This window comes from Pelobates fuscus, chromosome 8, assembly GCF_036172605.1.
Source record: "Pelobates fuscus isolate aPelFus1 chromosome 8, aPelFus1.pri, whole genome shotgun sequence".
In the NCBI taxonomy this organism is placed as follows: Eukaryota; Metazoa; Chordata; class Amphibia; order Anura; family Pelobatidae; genus Pelobates; species Pelobates fuscus.
Window position 1 is genome coordinate 116,285,545 of NC_086324.1, and position 25,344 is coordinate 116,310,888.

The 25,344-nt window shown below is 42.2% G+C and overlaps 1 protein-coding gene across 2 annotated transcripts in view; it reads right to left on the reverse strand.

The window, feature by feature from the left end:
* Positions 1-647: 647 nt before the first annotated feature.
* The window catches only part of EEF2KMT (eukaryotic elongation factor 2 lysine methyltransferase), a 61,369-nt gene continuing 36,672 nt past the window's right edge, over positions 648-25,344 (reverse strand). For both annotated transcript variants that reach the window (XM_063428827.1, XM_063428826.1), the window contains 4 exons: positions 16,454-16,587; positions 5,552-5,865; positions 2,235-2,384; positions 648-797 (listed from right to left, as the gene is read on the reverse strand). In XM_063428827.1, coding sequence (XP_063284897.1) covers positions 688-797; positions 2,235-2,384; positions 5,552-5,865; positions 16,454-16,587 — 708 coding nt within the window. In that variant the 3' untranslated portion in view covers positions 648-687. The remainder of the gene's footprint in view (positions 798-2,234; positions 2,385-5,551; positions 5,866-16,453; positions 16,588-25,344) is intronic.

The following is a 25,344-nucleotide window of genomic DNA, read 5'->3' on the forward strand; positions in this document are numbered from 1 at the left end:
TGTCCCCGACTACAAATATAAAGGCGTAGCCTGTAATTGTGGGAGGGGTTACCCGGCTATAAAAACTCAGGCCCCCTCCATGACAGAACAGTCACCGCTGGGTTCATCCCTCCCACCTCTCCCCTTTAGCACAATTCATGGGTAGGCCCTCTTTTATTACAGGCCTACCCATACATTGGTTCCGGCACACCACAACCAAATGGTGCTTTCTTCTACTTATATTGAAATATTATTAATGTCTTAATGTCCCCGACTACAAATATATATATATGTATATTTATATATAATGATCTGAGGAAATCTTGGAGTTATACCTGTAGGAAGTAGTGATTTGAGTGATCTACATATTTTTTGTTTAGTGGCGCATCCATTAATTTCTTAACTTTTGTTCTGGTTTAGTGGATATTGAGGAATTTCAAGATTAAAATTTTGCTGCCCTTCGGTGCACACAATTATTATATTGTGCTCTGTAAACTACTGCATACCATTGTGTTTTGTTTTATTTATAGAGCACTTACTTAAATGGTATAACTACATATAGAGTATGATTCCCACTTATCGTGCTTCGAGTGTTCCTTTGAGAAATGTTTTACATCATCACCAGTGTTGTTTTATACTCTACTTAGTAACAGACATTTTACAAGATCCATTATTAAAACACTTTAATATATCATTAACAAATCATAATCATTTTACAACTGATGTGATTTTCAAGATTTCTACACAGTAGTTTGAATCTTGTGATAATGAAGTCTTCTCATGACCAAGAACTACTTCCCAACTCAGACCATGTTCATCTAATTCAAAAACAAAACAAATGTGTTGAACAAGCATTCAATATTTCATTACCAAACTACACCATACAATTGATGCTTCAATTTTAGTTAGTCCCTTAAATGGTTTTTCAGATACTTATTCTGCTACCACCAGTGCTAAATTTGAAATATATGGCATAAGCGTTGCCTTTTATGATTCATGTTCTGAGATGCTTTACACACAAACAGTGCTGCAGGATTCTGTGTTGTAAACTGGAGGAGTGAGGAAATCACAGTGAGAATCGCAGAAGCGCCTCTAGCGGCTGTCAGTGAGACAGCCACTAGAGGCTGGATTAACCCTCAGTGACACATAACAGTTTCTCTGAAAAACTGCAAGGTTTTCAGCTGCAGGGTTAAAACTAGAGGGACCTGACACCCAGACCACTTCATTGAGCTGAAGTGGTCTGGGTGCCTATAGTAGTCCTTTAACTCTAGTGTTCGGAATAGGTTTGTTCCTTTAAGAGTGTTGTATGTGAGTATTAGTATCTTGAATTGAATTCTAGAGGTTCATAAAGCCAGTGTAATGATTACAAAAGAAGAAAGGAGTGAGAGGAGAGATGAAAAATAAGCTTGGAAGCAGCATTCATTTTCGACTGTACAGAGAGAACTGTAGCAACTGATCCAGGAAATTATGAACAAGCTCTTTAGTAGCATCATTAGTCAGAAAAAAAGGCATAAATAAGGGCCATGTTTAATAGGGTAAAAATTACAGGATTTGGTGACAGACTGGATATAAAGTGTAACAGTGAGACCAAATAATAGCAAAGCAAAAAGCTTGCAATAATGGGTTGATTTGCAGGAAGAGTGACAGAGGAAGATTAATATTATAAAAAGGGAAAATGAGAAGCTTTGTTTTAGAAAGATTGAGCTTTAGAAGGTAGGAGGACATCCATTTTGAGATGGGAAGAGGCAGCTGGTGACATGTTCCAGAGAGAGGGAGTCATCAGCATAAAGGTGGCACTAGAATTCAAAAGAATGGACGTGTGCCTAGAGAGGCAGTACAGCGAGGAAAAAAAAAAAAAAAAAGAGGGGGCAGAAGCCTTGAGGGCCTCCAACTGACACAGGTCAATAGGAGGAGGTGTTATAATTAAAACAGAAACTTTAATTACCGTCCACCAGAATGGAACTACAAAAAAAAAAAAAAAAAGTTTCTGCCCAAGCCTTTATAAGAAACGCTTTATGAGTTAGTGGGCTGGAGATCAAGTAAAATTATTAAGTCTACCCTTTGCTTCCAATGTTAAAGCTGGAGAAGTAGCTCAATAACAGTCTACTCTCAATGATTTTTACTGCTGCTTTACATAAAGGAAAATTGGTTATATTTAGTTTTGCTTACAACCTTTAGTGGGTTATTTGGAGAGAGATAAAGAGAGAGAATAAAACATAAAAAGCATTACTAGTGTTATTGCATACATTACTTACCAAGGGAGGTTTTAAAAAAACTATATGTTTCAGGATTTCGAATTGTAGACGCTATAAACACTTCCAGAACCCTTCCATTTTTCATGCACATGAACAATTTGTTTAAGAATTTGGATAAAGATATAATTATCTCTGGATCATAAATCACATCTGGAAAGACAAAAGTGGAATACACAAGCATTAAACGCACATGTCAGACATGCAAAAAAAAAAAAAAAAAAAACTGCAATCATGTGAATAATGTGTAAAACCATTACTACACTATGCATTGCTTGTTCATAGAAACATACAGCAAGCCAGTCAAAAGCAGATTTATTGTTAGAAATATTTTGTGCCCCAATATATATGTATGGCTAGGAAAGTGGGCTGTTTTTTCCAAAAAAGTGAAATAAAATAATTTTTTTATCTCTGCAAGCTTGTTTGCGGCATATATATATGCCCATCGTATTTCTGTCTACTCTGTACATGCTTCCGTTTCACTGCCAATTTAATTTCCCCACCATTCCAAATTTCAGATCATTCACTCTATGCCTCTTCCCTTTTTAATAACATGTAATTATCTGATGTAAATATATCACATGGTTTCTAACCACCTCTTCTAATCAAATCCCTCTCTTTCCCATTTTATTTGCTTCACTAGTCTGGTCACATTGCCCTCTTTCTTTACCTTCCTTCACTGTTTTCATCTCCTCTCTCCCTCTCCTATATCCTGCTTTCTGCCCAACATCCATACTGTACCATGGTATTTATGCCCTTTTGACTCTTCCTATCCTCCTCCACAAAGATGGTGGTCTAGCACTTGGTCTAAGAAGTGTGTTCATGTCGGAGAAAACCCATCAATCCAGTCCCTTACAATGAAACCTGTGCTTGACAGGTTATAAAGTCAAATACCTTCTGTCAATACAGAATGTAAGAAAACATTGAGAATGGATACAATAAAGTACAGTAATAGCTAGCCCTATGTGATAAGGTTACAACTTTTAGCTCACTTGTGTCATTACAGGGTTAACTATTCCAATTTCAGACTAATCTCATTCACAAAGACAGTCATAACCAAAATTTTAGATGGACATATTCCATCAGTGGAAAACCAGGAGTGGCGTGTTCCAGCAGAGCCTGCTTTCTGTTTTGCATTTTAGGATGCTGGGTTGGCAAGATTAAATACTTACATCTCCCCATTTACAACACAGCTCTCCTCATAGACCAACAGCCATTAAAACATCTTTGTCACTTGAGTTGACAGACCCGCCCTTCTGTCCCAAGAGACAGATCACTTACCACCTTTGCTTTTGAAGCAGAGAGCTCAAGAGGCTGTGCAGCTCTCACTACTGTGCCTCCTTTCTCCTCCACACCTGCAGACCTTCATTCACAACTAAGCAGCAAGGGGAGCTACATTTTTATTCACTAGTGAGAATTCAAAGTCAATTTGAAATTCAAAATAATTAAATATAACTGGCTTAGAGAATGTTTTCAGTTCGGCAACTTTTATCTTAAACTTTGAATTCTCACTTTACTAGAATGTTCTAGTGAACCCCCTCCAATAATACTGATAAGGTTCCCACAGTTCCACTCCACATTTTGGTTATTCTCACTACTATGTCCTAGGTAAAACCAGTGCTGTTCAAAGAGACTCGCTGGGGTCTTACAGGACATGTACAGCAGTTGCCACACTAATAGAAGCACTGCCTCCCACATTGCCACATCGAACAAGCACTCAAAACAAGTAAGGAAGAGTGCCCAGTTTGTTGCCGACTGCTGGGAGGGTGCACATTTTTAGAACTTTTTTTTTTTAATACAATTTACATTGTTTATAACATTTTGTTTAAAAAAAACAACAACAAATAAACACTTGGAAATAGTGAATGAGTTACTTTTCATTATTTGCACAAACTTATTGGAAAAGGATAAAAAGAGACCATGAATAAGGCATCCAGTATTGATGGGGCAAAAAAATGATGACTCTAAAAGTGTGGGATTTAGAGTCTCTTTACTAATGTGGAGGAAATAGAGCAAGCGGTACAGATGTAAAAAAAAAGAAACTGGTATTGGTGATATGGCAGTTATTGTGGGAGTTAGTGGACTGATGCATGTACAGGTACCGGAAGATTTAAGCAGAAATGTCTGGTATGGAAGTAAGAGCCAGATGATGCAGGGACAGAGGAAAAGGTAAGAAAAACACACAAAAAGAACTTAACTTGAGACAGTAGGCAGTAACTAAATCCACAAATTTGTTTGCTGAGATAGGCAATTTTAAGTGGCCTAATAAAATTTAAAGCTGTATTTTTGTGTGTGCGCTGTTCCTTAATCTATATATTTTTTACATATACGTATGATAGCCCATGTGAGTGCTCCTTACTTGACTGCATCTTGTTTCAGACTTTACCATCTTATGGCTTACATTAACTATTGAACAGTTCCAAGAGGAAACCCAGGTTTATGTATTCCAGACAGATGTCCTTGATGATGTGCCACAAATTATTTCTTGTTCTATTGTGCATATCATTGCATATTTTGCCAAAGCATATATTATTCTAGTCTTATGTCCAAAACAATAGCCACATGTCCTGTTGTATGACTTTGGCTGTTAAGAGTTTGAAATGCCTAGCTTAAACATGCTTAAGACACTATGCATAACATATTAATTAGCAACCTCGAACTTAAAGACTCTACCTAACACCACTACATACTCATATTTTTGATGTTGCCTGGGGATGGTCAATGTCCCTTATTCACTAAAACCTGTGTGCTTGAAGGTTCTTAGTCAAAGATAATTTGTATCTGTCCAATAATGGCAAAATTGATAAGTGGGTTCTACGGACTTACCTATTCATCAAAATAACTATTTTCTATGCTCAAAAGACGACCTATCCTTTGCATGGTGTGGTTTTTCCATAGATTTATTCTTCGGGGGCTAATGCTCTCTTTTTCATCTTTGCACACTGGTGTATTTTTCTGTTTACTGGTTATCCGGGTTACTGGGAGATGTTTCTCAATGCACGTATCACCAAGTCTCTATTTCAAAGATTTAACCCCCAGTTTTGTTTTCTTGGCTTTATTAAGTGGTCATTGTACCTTATGTTACAAGAAAAATCCATGCATGGGACTGAAACCTTGACTATGGATTAAATGTGCAAAAAAAAAACATTGTTATTCCCGCTTAAACAAATGCATTGAGTGCTTTCCCATTTTGCTGCTTAGTTTTTGGCTGGATTTAGCACTGCAGCAAGTATTCTACATATAGTTGTCAAGTGCAGAATTCTTGGGTATTGTACACAGACACATACACACACTATCAAACGGTTACGGTGTATAGTTACCTGACGCAATAACCACATCCACATCAGTTTGGATGTGTAAAAATTGTTTTTCTGTAACCGATTCCCAATGAAGATCGATAACTGATATTTTAACATTGTCTGCAGATTTCCCATGTTCAGTATCTGAAAGGAATTGCTCTTTAGATTGGGACTTTTGTTCTTCACTTAGTTGGAAGCCATTCAAACAGATGTTCTCGGTTAGTTGTTTCAAAACTCGATGGTGACAGTCACTAAATACATATTTCTTTGGAATACAGCTCTTGCATACTGCAATTCCAGTGAGGCCAACACCACTTCCCAGCTCTAAAATAGTTCTAAAAATGTAATAAAATGAAAATGTTACACAGAATTTAGAAACATATTCTTAAAGGAACACTATAGAGTCAAAAACACAAACATGTATTTCTGACTCTATAGTGAAATATAGTAAAATCTTACCTTTATTACAATCTGCTGGTGCTGATTCTGCCCCTGATCTGCTTCCTTGGCTGATATCAGAAGTGATGATCTTAGCCAATCACAATGCTTTCCCATTGAGATAGTCAATTCTGATTATCTCAGCCATGGGGGTGTGTCGATGGAGGAGCCAAATGCCACCCTGGCCAATCAGTATCTCTAGGCTGCAATGCAAACACTGTCTTTTCTCTGTAAAGACATTGTTTACTGCAAAAAGGCTGCAGGGAAAGGCTATACTCTTGAGAACAAATACATTAAGCGGTAGTTGTTCTGGTGACTATAGTGTCCCTTTAACAATATATCAGGTCTGGCAGCATGTATTTGAATGAGACCATGGGCTAGTCACTGTTAACCCCTTAAGGACCAAACTTCTGGAATAAAAGGGAATCATGACATGTCACACATGTCATGTGTCTTTAAGGGGTTAAAGGGACACCATAGTCACCTGCACAACTTTAGCTTAATGAAGCAGTATTGGTGTATAGAACATGCCCCTGCAGCCTCACTGCTCAATCCTCTGCCATTTAGGAGTTAAATCCCTTTGTTTATGAACCCTAGTCACACCTCCCTGCATGTGACTTGCACAGCCTTCCATAAACACTTCCTGTAAAGAGAACCCTATTTAGGCTTTCTTTATTGCAAGTTCTGTTTAATTAAGATTTTCTTATTCCCTGCTATGTTAATAGCTTGCTAGACCCTGCAAGAGCCTCCTGTATGTGATTAAAGTTCAATTTAGAGATTAAGATACAATTATTTAAGGTAAATTACATCTGTTTGAAAGTGAAACCAGTTTTTTTTTTCATGCAGGCTCTGTCAATCATAGCCAGGGGAGGTGTGGCTAGGGCTGCATAAACAGAAACAAAGTGATTTAACTCCTAAATGACAGTGAATTGAGCAGTGAAATTGCAGGGGAATGATCTATACACTAAAACTGCTTTATTTAGCTAAAGTAATTTAGGTGACTATAGTGTTCCTTTAATGATTTAAAAAAGGAATTTATGGGGGCGGGGCCTGACCGCTGAGCAGACTGGTCGCACTACACCGGAGCTCGTGAGAAAAACCTGCAAACAAGCGACTATTAATCAATAACTCACACTGAGCTTCCTAATCTGGCACAACAGAGCAGCGGTGACAACCGGGGACTTATCTGGCCGGACCACCGGACTCAGAGAGACACTCCGAAGCAGACGCAGATTTGCAGCCTACCAGTGCGTGCTGGCGTGGGAGAGGCGGCCGACCTCCCCGCCGACGGACCAGCGGGAAAATATTGCAACGCTCGAAATCCCCCCCCTCGCCGGTGAGGGATATCCCGGCACAAGCAATAAATCAAGTGACAAAAAAACTAGCAGACCCCGCAGGGGGATGAATAAGCTTTCAACCAAACAAGACCTACTGGGCCCAGCAAAGATGGCGGCATGGATGCAGCCCAGGACCAAGCACACACTAATTAAACCGCCCAAGCACGCACTGGAGTACATAAACCAACTAAGTACCTACCTGTGGGCGAGACTCAAGACCCAGAGACAGCTATACAGGATAGCTATGAGAGAGGTGACGGCATGGATCCACCCGGCCACTCGGCGCAGCCTGCAGGGTAACCCACACCGCGACTCCAGAGCGGCCCTCAGATTGCAACGGAGCCGAAACTCAAAAGGGCGGGCACAAGCACCGGGTCCCCCACACAAAGCTACAAACGATCTCATGCCCCTGAACAGAACCCAACCTGCCCATCACTCAGCAGCCCCAGCAACAAACGACCAGCACCTAGCGGCGGAACAGCCATACACTCCCGCAGAAAGCAGATCGCAGCAATAAATCACTGCTTACAACCCGCCTTTTGAACGGTGCACTCCTGGTGGCAACGATCACGAGGAATACCCAGACCGGCCCGGGGCCGGTTAAGGGACTCTGCTGCTCGTCTGGCGGCGGGATGCAGGAGCACGCAGGCATTCGTGGCTGGCAGCGACCGCACACACTGAAAGGTGGACTTATGTTTTCAGGGGCTAGCAGCCTGCCATTAATGGGCATTGGCTAAGCAAACCCATGCACTGGACCATTCAATGCAAAGTTTATTTTAACTCTGAAAGGCAAAATTTACACTAGCTCATTCTTACTCGCGCTCTGTCTGATCCCATGTGGTTGCCATCTTGCATTACTTAATCTGCAAGCAGCTCATGATATTATTTAGATATAAACCACTTTTTTAATCCCTATCTAAGATGGCTCAGTTGGGCAACACTGTCTCTAGCTCCAGCGGGAACCTGTATTTTCAGCTTTTTGCTGTTTTTATTTAGTTACTATAAAACTTTAGTTGCATGCCTTTAAAGTTAATCTCACATACTACATAAAGCACACAACTAATCAATACTGTATATTGTAGATTTAATATGTTAGATCTCTTTCAGTTACCGTTATATGATGACCTAAACATGTTTATTATGATGACTATAAAACTGTGCTCCAACGTTGCAATGCCATACTCTAATTGACCGCTATGTATGACGTCAGGTAACCTGTTACCCCACGACAAATTTTTATAATATGCATGCGGTAATTATATAGATAGATGGGACAGGGCGGGCTCCTTCCCCTGGAGGCACCTCTCCATGGTCATACCAGCCTAACTAAACACTGTACCTAACATGCTTCATGCCTTTAGCTTTTTATAAAATATAAAATTGTGCATCTTTCTTCGATAACGCCAAATGTTGAGCGGAACTTCGATGATCCCACGCAGGCAAACAAAGTCTTACTTAATGTACCTGTATGGCTGATGCTCGCTGTTGTACTGTCCACCAGGGCTACTAATTTACCTACTATGTTTATGTTTTTCAGCCACATTATTTTAAACTACTCAGATCGCCTATATCTAAAATGACTTCTTGGTTTACTCGTCATTGCTATATTATGTTTAACTGCTTAACTAACTACAATACCTTCAATATAAAAATTCGTGCTAACCCCTCAAATGATGCAAAGTAATGTCTTTAACAGTTTTCAATGCTACTCAACATGTATCATTAAATGTACTGCAACCCTCGCATTCGCTGTTGTGGCGATGCAGGATCCACTGTAACTTTATGCACAAGCAAAAATAAAGAATAAAAAAAAAAAAGAATTTATTGGAAAGGTCCATGGATTCTCCCACATTTTTATTATATGAAGATTTTTTTTTTTCAAAGGATTGTTTCTCAAAGGTTTGTCATTTGTAAGAACTTCTGCAGGCAGAAAACAGCTAATCTGGATGAAGGGAGCAGGTTTCAAATGAACTATTCCGCACTAGGATATCATAAAAATTTTAAATCCTCAAACTGCCAACTATTTCACATGTGACACCCCTTAAGGGCAGATGAAGAAAGTTATTATTTTTTTTAAAACTATATTAAAATTAGCATATATTTATTATACATTAATGTCAACATAAAAGGAATATTTTCATATTATTGACCTGTAAATGATATTGTATTAAACTGTTAAAATGTCCTACCCTACTAAAAATAAAACCATTTAGTGGACTTTATATGGTGGATGTTTACTTTACTTTAAAGGGATGATATAGGCATCAAAACAACTTAAGCGTAATTTTGGTGTATAGATCGTGTCCCATGGAGTCCCACTGCTCAATTGTCTGACATTTAGGAGTTAAATAATTTTGTTAATATAGCCCTATTTGCATATACCTGCACATGGCTTACAGAGACTTCCTAAACACTTCCTGTAAATAGTGCGCTGCATCCTCCAGTGCGTGGGCAATTTACAGAGCAGGATATAAAATCTTTTTTTTATTATTCATTTTCATTATGCTTTTACAAGTTTTACAAGTATCAAAGAAATATTAAACAAATGAGTTCAACATCATCCTTCATATACAAACCAAATTAACGTGTCAAAATGTCACCTTATAGTTCGTTTCTCGATTTGATTTTTTTACAGATTAAATCAAGCATTAATATATATTTTTAGTTATGCTCTTTTTTCAACACTTAAGTAGTCACATAATATATATATAAAATACAAAAACATAAATAAAACCTACAACTTAGAAACATGAAAGACTTGGGGTCGACTATCGAGATCAAGGGAAGTGGACAGAGTCTGTATCACTCTTTAATATATTAATTCATTGATTAGATCTAGAGCCAATTTTGGAAAGACATTATTAGGAATTTGCCCTAAAAGAGTATCTATGCAAGAGTATCTATGCCAGGGTTTGTTGGTTCTACTAAGATATGGGTATTCTATTCTTTATAGCAATCGAACCATTTTGTCCATATCTTATTATAAGAACCAATATTATTATCTTTAAAATAGACTGCCTTTTCCATTAGGCCTTGGTATTGAATCTGGATTTTAATCTCTGTTATAGAAGGAGATATAACAAAAAATGGTTCCCAAAAGAGGAACCCAAAATGTTGGATAATCTTATTAATTACAGAGCTTGACATAAAATACCAGCAAAAGAAAGGGAAAAAAACCCCCAGAAATAACTATTAAAATTGTAGTAGCAATTAAGCAAGTAATCTAAAATGTCATGCCCTCACCTGTAACCAGTGCTAGGGGAAATCCTTTATTAATTGCTAGGTATATATATAGTGGGGCATGTCTTGTAAATATCTAACAGTAGGGGCAGACTTGTCTCTATATCAGGATGTAATAACCCCATATGCATCGCTTACTGCGAGAAGAGGCAAGAACCTTAAGGATCTCTTAGTACCAAGCCACCTTTCACCACAAAAACCTACCAGGACTTGGCTAAAAAATATGCTTAAAGGCACTTACCAATGCGGTAAGTGCACCGCTTGTAAGTTCATCCTACGAGATTCAAAAACCATCATAGACAGTCCTGGGGATTATGGTATTCCAATTAAGGATTTATTTAATTGTAATACAATGGGGGTCGTCTATCTCTTAACATGTGTTTGTGGCAAGAGATAGGTTTGAAAAACCTTAAGGCGCTTCAAATTACGGATTTTAGAACACATCCGCTCCATGAGATACAAGAATGAAACGCCAGTAGCCAGACATCTATGGGAACATCACTCTGGTCGATCCCAGGACTTACGTTTTGCAGTGATCGAACATGTGAGACTTGACCAAAGAGGGGGGGGACCTAGACCGCCTCCTGAAACAGAGTGAGTGCTTTTGGATTTTCAGATTAAAGACTCCTTGGCTTAAATGAAGGGTTTATATACACTCCATTTTTACATTAGGCGTCTCATTCATCGATTACTTTTGTTTGTGCACCTTTTTCCCTTTCCTGCTTTGAAGAATAAGAGAAAGTTTGTGATTGTGGGGTAGCCTCTGTACACCCATTCTGTATGTATATATGTAAATACTTTTATCTAATTGTTACTATTCCCAAAGTTGTTTTGTACATATATTGAGCTTGTTAACATGTCATCAATAGGATTCCCGTAAATAACTTTTCTTGTATTTACTTGTAATTATCTCATCCCCTCTTCCCCACCCCCCCCTTCCTCCAGCAGCCATTGTGCAGAGTATACTCTATGTGCTCTCCGACTGATTAGGACCTTTTTGACCTTTCCTAAGGACTCTTTTTAGACCGGACAAAGGTTTTAAGGGTCCTTAGTAATTCAATTTTACAGCTACTCATGCTAGCTTTGTGCCTCCTGACGTTGTAGCTAGATTTAATGAATTACAGATAGGTATTCCAGTGCTAAGGTCTTTATCAGTGAGGAAAAAGGCCTTTTATAAGGTCTACAAGGGACAGAAAACGTTAAGAAATGTTCTATTACAATACATTTATAAGGATCGGACTCGAAAGCATAATTGTCAGTATATTACTGGGCAAATTAGGCATTTACTATAACCCCCAGATGAGAGAGGGGGAAATTTTCGGGGCAAGACCTTTGGGGTCTTACTCACTCACTCTCTGGTTAGACTGATCGTAGTAGTGTTAAAGTTCTCCATCGAGGGACACTTATATCCCCTCACTGTATATATTAGTTTCACGATCTAGAGGTGAAGCACATCTTTATCAAAGGGAGAATACTTAGTTAGGTTGCTGATTTAGTTACAATGTGCCTGTTCACGGCACAAATCTGAAGTAAGGATAGACAACACATTTTCCAAATCATATTTGGCGCCAGCTTTTAAAAAGCTCCATTATGGGGGGCCTCTTTTTACTAGCCCCAGACGAAGGCTCACTGAGCTGCGCCGAAAGGCGCGTTGGGTGTTTTATACGCTTTTTTCTTTATTTTATTTGGTGTGGTGTGGGGTGTTAATATGTGGGACTCTATTAGGACTTGTTAGTTATCTTCTGTAGGAGGCAGCTAGCAGTTAGTGGCTACGGACGGATGATTTTTTGTTTACGTTATGTCCTTCTAGCCATACAAGTGTATGAAGTCTCTGAAGGCATCGCTGTGTGTGTGGTGCACCGACTGAACCAAGCAGCTTTTGTAATTAGCTGGGGTTGGGGTGTCTTTACCTGCTAGCAACATAAGGAGTGTTGTGTGCATGATGATGATTAATATCGCACCCTTCATACCTCCGATAACGTCTCAATTTTGATCTATTTTCAGGGACATTATTGTTATATTGTTGCTACCTAAATAAGAGAGGTTACCACTATTAGTAACATCTTTTGTTCTAATGTGGATTTAGGTAGATTCCCTTTATCCACTCCTGATATAGAGACAAGTCGGCCCCTACTGTTAGATAATTAGGGGACATGCCCCACTATATATCTAGCAATTAATAAAGGATTTCCCCTAGCACTGGTTACAGGTGAGTGCATGGCCTTTTAGTTTACTAGCTTAATTCCTCCTACAATTTTAATAGTTATTTCCGTTTTTCTTTTTTTACTTTCTTTTGCTGGCATTTTATTTCAAGCTCTGTAGTTAATAAGATTTTCCAACAGTTTGGGTTCCTCCTTTGGGAACCATTTTTTTGTTATTACAATCAGAATAAGGCCCTCCTAGTTGGATGGTTAATTAAGGGACCTATTCCTTTTTTCTTTTTAGCAGGAGATATATTCTGTTTCCATTTTCTGGCGATGCAGAATTTAACAGCCATCAAGACATGTATGGTCAAGTACAGAGATGATTTATCAATTTTGGGCAATTCTAGGTGGAATAAGAATTCTGGGGATAAAGTAATATTCAATTTTACATCAACAAAAAGTTTAGAAACTTCTTATTTAAGGGTGTCCAAACCAATACAATCCCACCAAATATGTTTAAATGAGCCACACTCGTTGTTACAATGCCAACAGACATTTGAGGAATTTGTATGAAATTTACATGTTTTTGTAGGGACCATACACCATCTATGGATAATTTTGAGAAATGTTTCCTGCATATTTATACAATGGATCATTTCCCTTAATGTTTCAAATGAATTTAACCAGTCTTGACAGGAAAAAGATTTATTTAACTCAATTTCCCATCTAGAGATAGTATTATGTTTTACCTCCTGGTTCAATACCTCCAACGATCTTCTTACTATTGAGGATTTATTTTTAGCCTCTCCAAAGAGAATCTAGTCGAAGGGTGAATCCTTAATTATAGTTGTCTTATGAAGAAAATCTCTTGTTCTTAGATAAAGAGACACTAGTCACCAGAACAACTACAGCTTATTTAATTTGTTTTGGTGAGTAGAATTATTACCTTCAGGCTTTTTGCTGTAAACACTGTCTTTTCAGAGAAAATGCAGTGTTAACATTACAGCCTAGTCATAACTTCACTGGCCACTCCTCAGATAGCTGTTAGAGATCCTTCCTGGGTCATGGCTGCCTAAAATGCATCCAAACATTCAGTATCTCCCTCTGTATGCAGACACTGAACTTTCCTCATAGAGATTAAATGATTCAAATCATCTCTATGAGGAGATGCTGATTGGCCAGGGCTGTCTTTGAATCATGATGGCTCTGCCCCTGATCTGCCTCTTTGTCAGTCTCAGCCAATTCTATGGGGAAGCATTGTGATTGGATCAGGCTACTACTTCTGATGATGTCAGCAGACAGCTTGTTTTTCTGAGGCAAACAGCATGCAGACCTATAGCTTCAGGCTTGAATACAGTAAGATTTTTCTATATTTATAAAGACATGAGGGGCCCAGGGGGGCTAGATGGTGGTTTTAATACTATAGGGTCAGGAATACATGTTTGTGTTCCTGACCCTATAGTGATCCTTTAAGCTAAAGTTGTTTTGATGCCTATAGCATCCCTTTAAGATTTGTATTTGTCTTTAGATACATTGGTTACAAACAAATATAACAAAAAGCTATGTGATAATCATTTCCCCATTTCTCTATAATTTTCATAAAACTAAAGTGTATTGTATATCAAATATTTCCTTTCGCTCCTATAAACGTAACAGAGCTCCATGACGTTCAACCTTCTAAGAAAAGGTAATACTATATAACTGGGGAATTTCTTGTGTGAGGCTCTACCTCTCCAGTTGAGGGTTATACAACAGTGCTCCCCAACCTTTTTATCGCCGCGGACCGGTAAACGTTTGATAATTTTTGCGTGGCCCGCTTGTTTTGATTTAATAAGACAAAAAAAAACAGTCACATATATTAAAAAAAACACGCAGACACATACATAGTCAGAAAATCACAAACACAGTCACATAAAGACATAGACTCAAAATTGTGTGTATGTGTGTGTGAACGGTGCAGTGTGTATGTGAGGGTGGCAGTGTGTGTGAGAGTTGCAGTGTGTGTGTGGGGGGCAGTGTTTGTGGGGCAGTGTGTGTAGTGTGTGTATGGGGGAAATGTTTGTGGGGCAGTGTGTGCAGTGTGTGTATGGGGGCAATGTTTGTGGGGCAGTGTGTGTATGGGGGCAGTGTTTGTGGGGCAGTGTGTGTAGTGTGTGTATGGGGTAGTGTGTGTATGGGGTAGTGTGTGTATGGGGCAGTGTGTGTATGGGGCAGTGTGTGTATGGGGCAGTGTGTGTATGGGGCAATGTGTGTAGTGTGTTTGTGGGGCAGTGTGTGCAGTCTGTGTATGGGGCAGTGTTTGTGGGGCAGTGTGTGCAGTCTGTGTATGGGGCAGTGTTTGTAGTGTGTGTATGGGGCAATGTGTGTAGTGTGTGTGTGGGGCAGTGTGTGTATGGGGACAGTGTTTGTGGGGCAGTGTGTGTAGTGTGTGTATGGGGCAGTGTTTGTGGGGCAGTGTGTGTAGTGTGTGCATGGGGGCAGTGTTTGTAGTGTGTGTATGGGGCAGTGTTTGTAGTGTGTGTATGGGGCAATGTGTGTAGTGTGTGTATGGGGCAGTGTTTGTGGGGCAGTGTGTGTATGGGGGCAGTGTTTGTGGGGCAGTGTGTGTAGTGTGTGTATGGGGCAATGTGTGTAGTGTGTATGGGGCAGTGTTTGTGGGGCAATGTGTGTAGTGTGTGTATGGGGCAGTGTGTGTAGGGCAGTGTGTGTAGTGTGTGCATGGGGGCAGTGTTTGTGGGGCAGTGTGTGTAGTGTGTGCGTGGGGGCAGTGTTTGTGGGGCAGTGTGTGTAGTGTGTGCATGGGGGCAGTGTTTGTGGGGCAGTGTGTGCATGGGGGCAGTGTTTGTGGGGCAGTGTGTGCATGGGGGCAGTGTTTGTGGGGCAATGTGTGTAGTGTGTGTATGGGGCAGTGTGTAGTGTGTGTATGGGGCAGTGTGTGTAGTGTGTTTATGGGGCAATGTGTGTAGTGTGTGTGTGGGGGCAGTGTGTGTAGTGTGTTTATGGGGCAGTGTGTGTATGGGGGGTAAGGAGGCTTTTTTAAAATTTATTTAATTAAAATTAAGATATTCATGTCCCCCCTCCCTTCTTACCTTTACTGGGAGGAGGGGGGACATTTCTTAGTCCCTGGTGGTCCGGTGGGGATTCCCTGGTGGTCCGGTGGTGGTGAGGTGAACTCTAGCCCAGTTACAGGGCTAGAGTTCACTCTCGCGAGATTTGGAGCGTTGCCGTGGTTACCGCGGCAACGCTCCAAATCTCGCGAGAGGAGGACCCGGAGGAGCTGCAGGTAAGAGCTCCCGGGTCCTCTCTCACTCCCTCCCCTGCCGGCTGCCAGCACAGTGCCTGCAGACCGGGGAGGGAGATCTCTGATCTCCCCTCCGGTCCGCAGGCACATTGCAGGGCTGGCACTTGGGCAATGCCAGCCCTGCATTAGCCGGCAGGCTCGCACACCCCACACCCCTGGGCGGCCCGGTACCGTTTGATCCACGGACCGGTACCGGTCCGCGGCCCGGGGGTTGGGGAACACTGTTATACAATATTCAACAAGTAATAGATTTTCACTGGTTTTGGCAACATTAAAATGTAAATTCCTATGCTTTGATTCTATGGCATATATAAGTACTTATGCAATTGCAACAGTTTGTGATGAGGCAACTTTGATACAAAAAAATATCATAAAAGTATCATAGCATAATATACCATGCTTAAAACTAGTGTGCAGAGTTACAAGCATGCAGATGATAATTAGAGAAAAAAAGTCTTGGTACCGGTTTTTGAATATATCCATGTGTGCAATAGACCATTCTGCCAATGTAAGAGCTGCCTCCCAAGTCACCAGGCCTGTTGTTCCTTCTGAGACAAATGCTACATTTTCTGAGAGTGTAACAGTTTCCCCAGAGGGCTAAAAAAAAAAAAAAAAAAAAAAAGTCAGACAATTCCTGGACAGTAGATCTAACTAAGAGATTTCTTTTTTACTGTTACAGGTAAGATTCATCTGTAGGAAAAGGTTACTGATTGCACAAGGTTTGATTTCCTGTTGGTAAGATTCATCTGTAGGAAAAGGTTACTGATTGCACAAGGTTTGATTTCCTGTTGATAATTAGAAGGCATTTGATTTGATTACCGTATATACTCGAGTATAAGCCGACCCGAATAGAAGCCGAGGCCCCTAATTTTATCCCAAAAAAACTGGGAAAACTTATTAACTCGAGTATAAGACTAGGGTGGGAAATGCAGCAGCTACTGGTAAATTTCTAAATAAAATTAGATCCTAAAAAAAATATATTAATTGAATATTTATTTACAGTGTGTGTATAATGAATGCAGTGTGTGCGTGTGTGTGTGTATGAGTGCAGCGTGTGTGTATGAGTGCAGCGTGTGTGTATGAGTGCAGCGTGTGTATGAGTGCAGTGTGTGTGTGCATGAGTGCAGTGTGTGTGTGCATGAATGCAGTGTGTGTGTGCATGAATGCAGTGTGTGTGTGCATGAATGCAGTGTGTGTGTGTATGAATGAATGCAGTGTGTGAATGCAGTGTGTGCAGGGCCGGTGCAAGGATATTTGCCGCCCCCTCCCCCCCCCATATGTCCTGACTTCCCCTCCTCCTCCCTCAGTGGTCCTTACCTCCCCACCCCCGTGTTCCTTCACCCCCCCCCCAGTGGTCCTGACTCACCCCTCCCCTAGTGGTCCTTATCCCCCCCCATCCCTCCCATAGTGGTCCATATACCCCCCCCTCCCTCCCATAGTGGTTCTTATCCCACCCCCTCCCTCCCATAGTGGTCCTTATACCCCCCCCTCCCTCCCATAGTGGTCCTTATACCCCCCTCCCTCCCATAGTGGTCCTTATACCCCCCTCCCTCCCATAGTGGTCCTTATACCCCCCCTCCCTCCCATAGTGGTCCTTATACCCCCCCTCCCTCCCATAGTGGTCCTTATCCCACCCCCTCCCTCCCATAGTGGTCCTTATACCCCCCCTCCCTCCCATAGTGGTCCTTATACCCCCCCTCCCTCCCATAGTGGTCCTTATACCCCCCTCCCTCCAATAGTGGTCCTTATCCCCCCCTCCCTCCCATAGTGGTCCTTATCCCCCCCTCCCTCCCATAGTGGTCCTTATACCCCCCTCCCTCCCATAGTGGTCCTTATCCCCCCCCTCCCTCCCATAGTGGTCCTTATACCCCCCCTCCCTCCCATAGCGGTCCTTATACCCCCCCCTCCCATAGTGGTCCTTATCCCCCCCTCCCTCCCATAGCGGTCCTTATACCCCCCTCCCTCCCATAGTGTTCCTTATCCCCCCCCCATCCCTCCCATAGTGTTCCTTATCCCCCCCCCATCCCTCCCATAGTGGTCCATATACCCCCCCTCCCTCCCATAGTGGTCCATATACCCCCCCCTCCCTCCCATAGTGGTCCATATACCCCCCCCTCCCTCCCATAGTGGTCCTTATACCCCCCCTCCCATAGTGGTCCTTATCCCCCCCTCCCTCCCATAGTGGTCCTTATACCCCCCCTCCCTCCCATAGTGGTCCTTATACCCCCCTCCCTCCCATAGTGGTCCTTATACCCCCCCTCCCTCCCATAGTGGTCCTTATACCCCCCCTCCCTCCCATAGTGGTCCTTATACCCCCCTCCCTCCCATAGTGTTCCTTATCCCCCCCCATCCCTCCCATAGTGGTCCATATACCCCCCCTCCCTCCCATAGTGGTCCTTATACCCCCCCTCCCTCCCATAGTGGTCCTTATACCCCCCCTCCCTCCCATAGTGGTCCTTATACCCCCCCTCCCTCCCATAGTGGTCCTTATCCCCCCCCTCCCTCCCATAGTGGTCCTTATACCCCCCCTCCCTCCCATAGTGGTCCTTATACCCCCCCTCCCTCCCATAGTGGTCCTTATCCCCCCCCCTCCCTCCCATAGTGGTCCTTATCCCCCCCCTCCCTCCCATAGTGGTCCTTATCCCCCCCCCTCCCTCTCATAGTGGTCCTTATACCCCCCCTCCCTCCCATAGTGGTCCTTATACCCCCCTCCCTCCCATAGTGGTCCTTATACCCCCCCTCCCTCCCATAGTGGTCCTTATACCCCCCTCCCTCCCATAGTGGTCCTTATACCCCCCCCCCCTCCCATAGTGGTCCTTATACCCCTTTTTTTTGTTATTATTAATTTTTTTTTATTATTATTTTATTTTATTTATATATTTTTTTTTTTCGTCCCCCCTCCCTGCTTGATATATGGCAGGGAGGGGGGCTCTCCTTCCCTGGTGGTCCAGTGGCAGTTCAGTGGGGGGGAGAGGGGGGCTGGCAGAGCTGTAACTTACCTGTTCTGCAGCTCCTGTCAGCTCTCTCCTCCTCTGCGCCGTCCGTTCTGCTCTTCTGTCAGCTTACACTGTAAGTCTCGCGAGAGCCGCGGCTCTCGCGAGATTTACACTGGGAGCTGACCGAGGTGCTGACCGGACGGCGCAGAGGAGGAGAGAGCTGACAGGAGCTGCAGAACAGGTAAGTTACAGCTCTGCCAGCCCCCCTCTCCCCCCAGTCTGTATTATGGTAATGCAAATTGCCATAATACAGACTATGACTCGAGTATAAGCCGAGTTGGGGTTTTTCAGCCCAAAAAATGGGCTGAAAAACTCGGCTTATACTCGAGTATATACGGTAGTTAGCTACTTGCTATTGATTGCTGTTTAAATGAGCTATTGTTTGCAAATACGCAGAGGCCTACCCAGGTGTTAAACATTCCTAGTGGTTGGTGATTTTAGGAGTATATAAGGGTTGTTGTCATTAGCTTGGCTGCTTCATCTAAGTGTTGCTTCTAAGTGTGTGTGGTTGGAGATATTCTGGAGAGTGTTGCTTCTAAGTGTGTGTGGTTGGAGATATTCTGGAGAGTGTTGCTTCTAAGTGTGTGTGGTTGGAGATATTCTGGAGAGTAAATATGGATGGAGAGTGTGTATCAAAAACCACATAAGGAGTGATAGTCCCAAAAACAAGTGTAAAGGTGATAGATAATCATAAAATACAACCTGAACATAGGCAGCTGGCAGAATGTTATCTACAAAATATAAATACAGAACATAACATAGTGTATACTGTGTAATACAAATGTATGCTGAATAAAGATGGACTGCCACTCACATTTGGCAGAGCCGTACCAGGCTCTGTATAATAGGCTCAAGGGTGCCAATTCAGGCTGACGAAACTCCAAGAAATGACTGGAAAGGTTCCGTAGTAAAAAACGTATATTTATTTAAAGATAAAAATATAAAGCAAACTCCTGGTTATAAGGAAGTGGAACCCAAATACAAATAATATAAAAAGTGGGGTATCCACTTACCCAAGCAGTATTAACCTTTGGAGTAGTATAAAACAAATATATAAAATACAAACAAATATTGGAAAAAAATTTTTGTTTGTATTTTATATATTTGTTTTATACTACTCCAAAGGTTAATACTGCTTGGGTAAGTGGATACCCCCCTTTTTATATTATTTGTATTTGGGTTCCACAGTATACACTATGTATACAGTATACACTATGTTATGTTCTGTATTTATATTTTGTAGATAACATTCTGCCAGCTGCCTATGTTCAGGTTGTATTTTATGATTATCTATCCCCTTTACACTTGTTTTTGGGACTATCACTCCTTATGTGGTTTTTGATACACACTCTCCATCCATATTTACTCTGATTTAGTGTCTGGGAAACACTGTTGTATCAATTACTGTTGTATATTCACTTTTACTCCATTTTGGGAAGCGCCTACTCACTATCGTCTACCTTATATTCTGGAGAGTGTTGCTTCTAAGTGTATGTGGTTGGAGATATTCTGGAGAGTGTTGCTTCTAAGTGTGTGTGGTTGGAGATATTCTGGAGAGTGTTGCTTCTAAGTGTGTGTGGTTGGAGATATTCTGGAGAGTGTTGCTTCTAAGTGTATGTGGTTGGAGATATTCTGGAGATAAACTGGAGGTAATCTGAGTTATTCAGGAGGGTAAATAAAAAGTTAAAATCCGTTTGATTTAAATTATTCACCTCATTGGAATGGCAGACTTAGTTCAGTGTAATAGTTGCTATGCATTTGTTTCACGTTCCACTTTTTGGAGGTTTGGTTGTTGTCTAATCTGTAGACAGTTCTCTATCTTGCAGCAGGAGATTGTATTTTTGAAGTGAGATTTGTAAATCATCTGGTAAACAAACTCAGGCTGGAACTGCTGCAAAGCCACTGCCGCAGAGACATAATAGGAATGGCAGATGGATCACTGTAGGATCTGGGGAAACAAAAAAGGAGGCGTATACCACTTCTGAAGAAGCCTATCAGGCGAAACGCGTTAAGTGGACTTTATATTTTATATTTTACCTTTTATTACTCTGTTTGTTTATATTAAAGTATACTTTTAAAGTTACTTTTATTCATTATTTTTTATCATTTCCTGGTATCCTGATTATCCGTGGTGGGGATTATACCACCTAAGCTGTTTACACTAGAGCAGGTCACATGCTCTGGAAAGTGTAAGTACAATACTATTTATTACCTTTTTACAATATTGGTACTTACTTCACCATATTGCTGCTATCTTTCCTTTATATCAACTACGCATATTGCACTTTGGAAACATCCGTGGAGACCACTACAAATCCATAGACGGGGATCGTACCGTCCAGGCGCTTCACAGCAGAGCTCTGTTATAGCTCATCTAAATGTGAGTGGATTGCATATAGCTACCAACTATTTTTAAGACTTAACTTACTGTATTGCACTATTATTTTTTTTTATTCTTTTCCGAGGTTACGATTTATTGGATAATTCAAAGACCCATGTATGTATTTTCTACATATGTAAATTACTAGGCGCGGTATACGCCTCCTTTTTTGTTTCTCTACTACACACTCACAAGGTTGGGGAATCCTTGTTTTGTATACTGCTGCCTGATCACTATAGTGAGCGCCTATTACTTCCTTTTTTCCACTGTAGGATCTGGTAGACTTAGAGTTGTGGATAAAGGGCATATTGCACAGTCTGTAGCTCTACATAATTCATTTTCTGCACTTTCAGAGTGTAATGGTGTTGTGGAGACAGGCGCCGAGGCTAGTGGTGTTGTGGAGACAGGCGCCGAGGCTAGTGGTGTTGTGGAGACAGGCGCCGAGGCTAGTGGTGTTGTGGAGACAGGCGCCGAGGCTAGTGGTGTTGTGGAGACAGGCGCCGAGGCTAGTGGTGTTGTGGAGACAGGCGCCGAGGCTAGTGGTGTTGTGGAGAGAGGCGCCGAGGCTAGTGGTGTTGTGGAGAGAGGCGCCGAGGCTAGTGGTGTTGTGGAGAGAGGCGCCGAGGCTAGTGGTGTTGTGGAGAGAGGCGCCGAGGCTAGTGGTGTTGTGGAGAGAGGCGCCGAGGCTAGTGGTGTTGTGGAGAGAGGCGCCGAGGCTAGTGGTGTTGTGGAGAGAGGCGCCGAGGCTAGTGGTGTTGTGGAGAGAGGCGCCGAGGCTAGTGGTGTTGTGGAGAGAGGCGCCGAGGCTAGTGGTGTTGTGGAGAGAGGCGCCGAGGCTAGTGGTGTTGTGGAGAGAGGCGCCGAGGCTAGTGGTGTTGTGGAGAGAGGCGCCGAGGCTAGTGGTGTTGTGGAGAGAGGCGCCGAGGCTAGTGGTGTTGTGGAGAGAGGCGCCGAGGCTAGTGGTGTTGTGGAGAGAGGCGCCGAGGCTAGTGGTGTTGTGGAGAGAGGCGCCGAGGCTAGTGGTGTTGTGGAGAGAGGCGCCGAGGCTAGTGGTGTTGTGGAGAGAGGCGCCGAGGCTAGTGGTGTTGTGGAGAGAGGCGCCGAGGCTAGTGGTGTTGTGGAGAGAGGCGCCGAGGCTAGTGGTGTTGTGGAGAGAGGCGCCGAGGCTAGTGGTGTTGTGGAGAGAGGCGCCGAGGCTAGTGGTGTTGTGGAGAGAGGCGCCGAGGCTAGTGGTGTTGTGGAGAGAGGCGCCGAGGCTAGTGGTGTTGTGGAGAGAGGCGCCGAGGCTAGTGGTGTTGTGGAGAGAGGCGCCGAGGCTAGTGGTGTTGTGGAGAGAGGCGCCGAGGCTAGTGGTGTTGTGGAGAGAGGCGCCGAGGCTAGTGGTGTTGTGGAGAGAGGCACCGAGGCTAGTGGTGTTGTGGAGAGAGGCACCGAGGCTAGTGGTGTTGTGGAGAGAGGCACCGAGGCTAGTGGTGTTGTGGAGAGAGGCACCGAGGCTAGTGGTGTTGTGGAGAGAGGCTTGGAGACTATGGTGAGGCCTAATAGAAAGCAGTTGTTGGTGGGGGATTCCATCATAAGAGGTGTGGAGATGGACAATGGTGTCCTTGTGAGGTGTCTTCCCGGAGCTACTGCTCACAGAGACAGGAGACGTATCTGTAATATTGTTAAGCGAGCAAAGCAGGAAGGGGAATTGGATGTACTTGTCCATCTAGGGACAAATGACTTGGCTTGCAATGAGGTTTCAGAGGTTAAGGAAGTTTTTAGTGTTTTTGCCAATGATATACGGCAGGTTGCTTCCACACTGTCATTCTCTGAAGTTTTGCCTGTGCATAACACTCAGAACGACAGGCGGATGCGTATTAGGGACTTTAACTTGTGGCCTGGTGAATGGTGTCAGGAGCAAGGATTTGGCTTTATTTCTCATGGTAGCTATGTTTGGAATGGAAATAAAATGTACATAAAAGATGGTTTGCATCTTTCTCAAAAGGGAACAAATGTTCTCAGTGAGCAGTTCAGAGGTTTTTCTAGGATGTATTTAAACTAGGAGGGGGGGGGGGGGCAAAAAGGTGATAAAACATCAATCCAATTGTCCCCCAAAACAAGGACAGAAGGTGCCTGAAGCAAGTGTGTTAAAAAATGATAAGCTTAGAGTCATGTCTACAAATGCTTGCAGTTTAGGGAATAAGATCCATGAACTTGTGGCAATAATGGCAACTGATAATGTAGATTTAGTCGCTGTTACTGAGACATGGTATAATGAGAAAAATGACTGGGACATAGCAATACCAGAGTACTCTTTATATAGAAATTCAGGGAAGGCAGGAAAGGGGGAGGGGTGGCCCTGTATGTAAAGGATAGCATAAAATCGAGCATAATAAAAGTTAGTGAGGTGAACATAGAGTCCGTTTGGGTTACGTTACAATTTAGTAAGCATACAGTAATTCGTGTAGGTGTGATTTATAGGCCCCCAGGACAAATTGAAGAGTTAGATAATCTACTAGTTGAGGAAATAGCTAAAATGACAATGAAGGGGGAAGTTATCATCATGGGTGACTTTAACCCCTTAAGGACCAAACTTCTGGAATAAAAGGGAATCATGACATGTCACACATGCCATGTGTCCTTAAGGGGTTAATCTTCCTGATTAATTAATCTTCCTTTATTACACGTGAGTTTACAGAGGAAGAGGTTCTATTTCAACTGTCAAAAGTAAAGACAAATAAGTCAATGGGGCCTGGTGGAATACATCCAAAGCTATTAAAAGAGCTTAGTGGTGTACTAGCAAAACCATTAACAGATTTATTTAACCAATCATTGTTAACAGGAGTAGTCCCAGAAGATTGGAAGTTGGCGAATGTTGTGCCCATTCACAAGAAAGGTAATAGGGCGGAGTCGGGCAACTATAAGCCAGTAAGCCTTACTTCAATAGTGGGGAAAGTGATGGAAACCATGTTAAAGGATAGGATTGTTGAACATCTAATAACACATGGATTTCAAGATCAGAGACAACATGGGTTTACTTCAGGAAGATCATGCCAAACTAATCTTATTGATTTTTTTGATTGGGTAACTAAAATTATAGATCAGGGTGGAGCAGTAGACATTGCTTACCTAGATTTCAGTAAGGCCTTTGACACTGTTGCACATAGAAGGCTCATCAATAAACTGCAATCTTTAAGTTTGGATTCCAATATTGTTGAATGGGTGAGGCAGTGGCTGAGTGACAGGCAACAGAGGGTTGTAGTCAATGGAGTATATTCGAAGCTTGGGCTTGTAACTAGTGGGGTACCTCAGAGATCTGTACTTGGACCCATTCTCTTTAATATTTTTATTAGTGATATGGCAGAAGGTCTTGATGGTAAGGTATGTCTTTTTGCTGATGATACTAAGATATGTAACAGGGTTGATGTTCCAGGAGGGATAAGCCAAATGGCAAATGATTTAGGTAAACTAGAAAAATGGTCAGAGTTGTGGCAACTGACATTTAATGTGGATAAGTGCAAGGGCAGAGTACAGAATATTTGATAGAGTCCTAACCTCAACATCTGAGGAAAGGGATTTAGGGGTGATTATTTCTAATGACTTAAAGGTAGGCAGACAATGTAATAGAGCAGCAGAAAATGCTAGCAGAATGCTTGGTTGTATAGGGAGAGGCATTAGCAGTAGAAAGAGGGAAGTGCTCATGCCATTGTACAGAACACTGGTGAGACCTCACTTGCAGTATTGTACGCAGTACTGGAGACCGTATCTTCAGAAGGATATTGATACCTTAGAGAGAGTTCAGAGAAGGGCTACTAAACTGGTTCATGGATTGCAGGATAAAACGTACCAGGAAAGGTTAAAGGATCTTAACATGTATAGCTTGGAGGAAAGACGAGACAGGGGGGATATGATAGAAACATTTAAATACATAAAGGGAATCAACACAGTAAAGGAGGAGACTATATTTAAAAGAAGAAAAACTACCACAACAAGAGG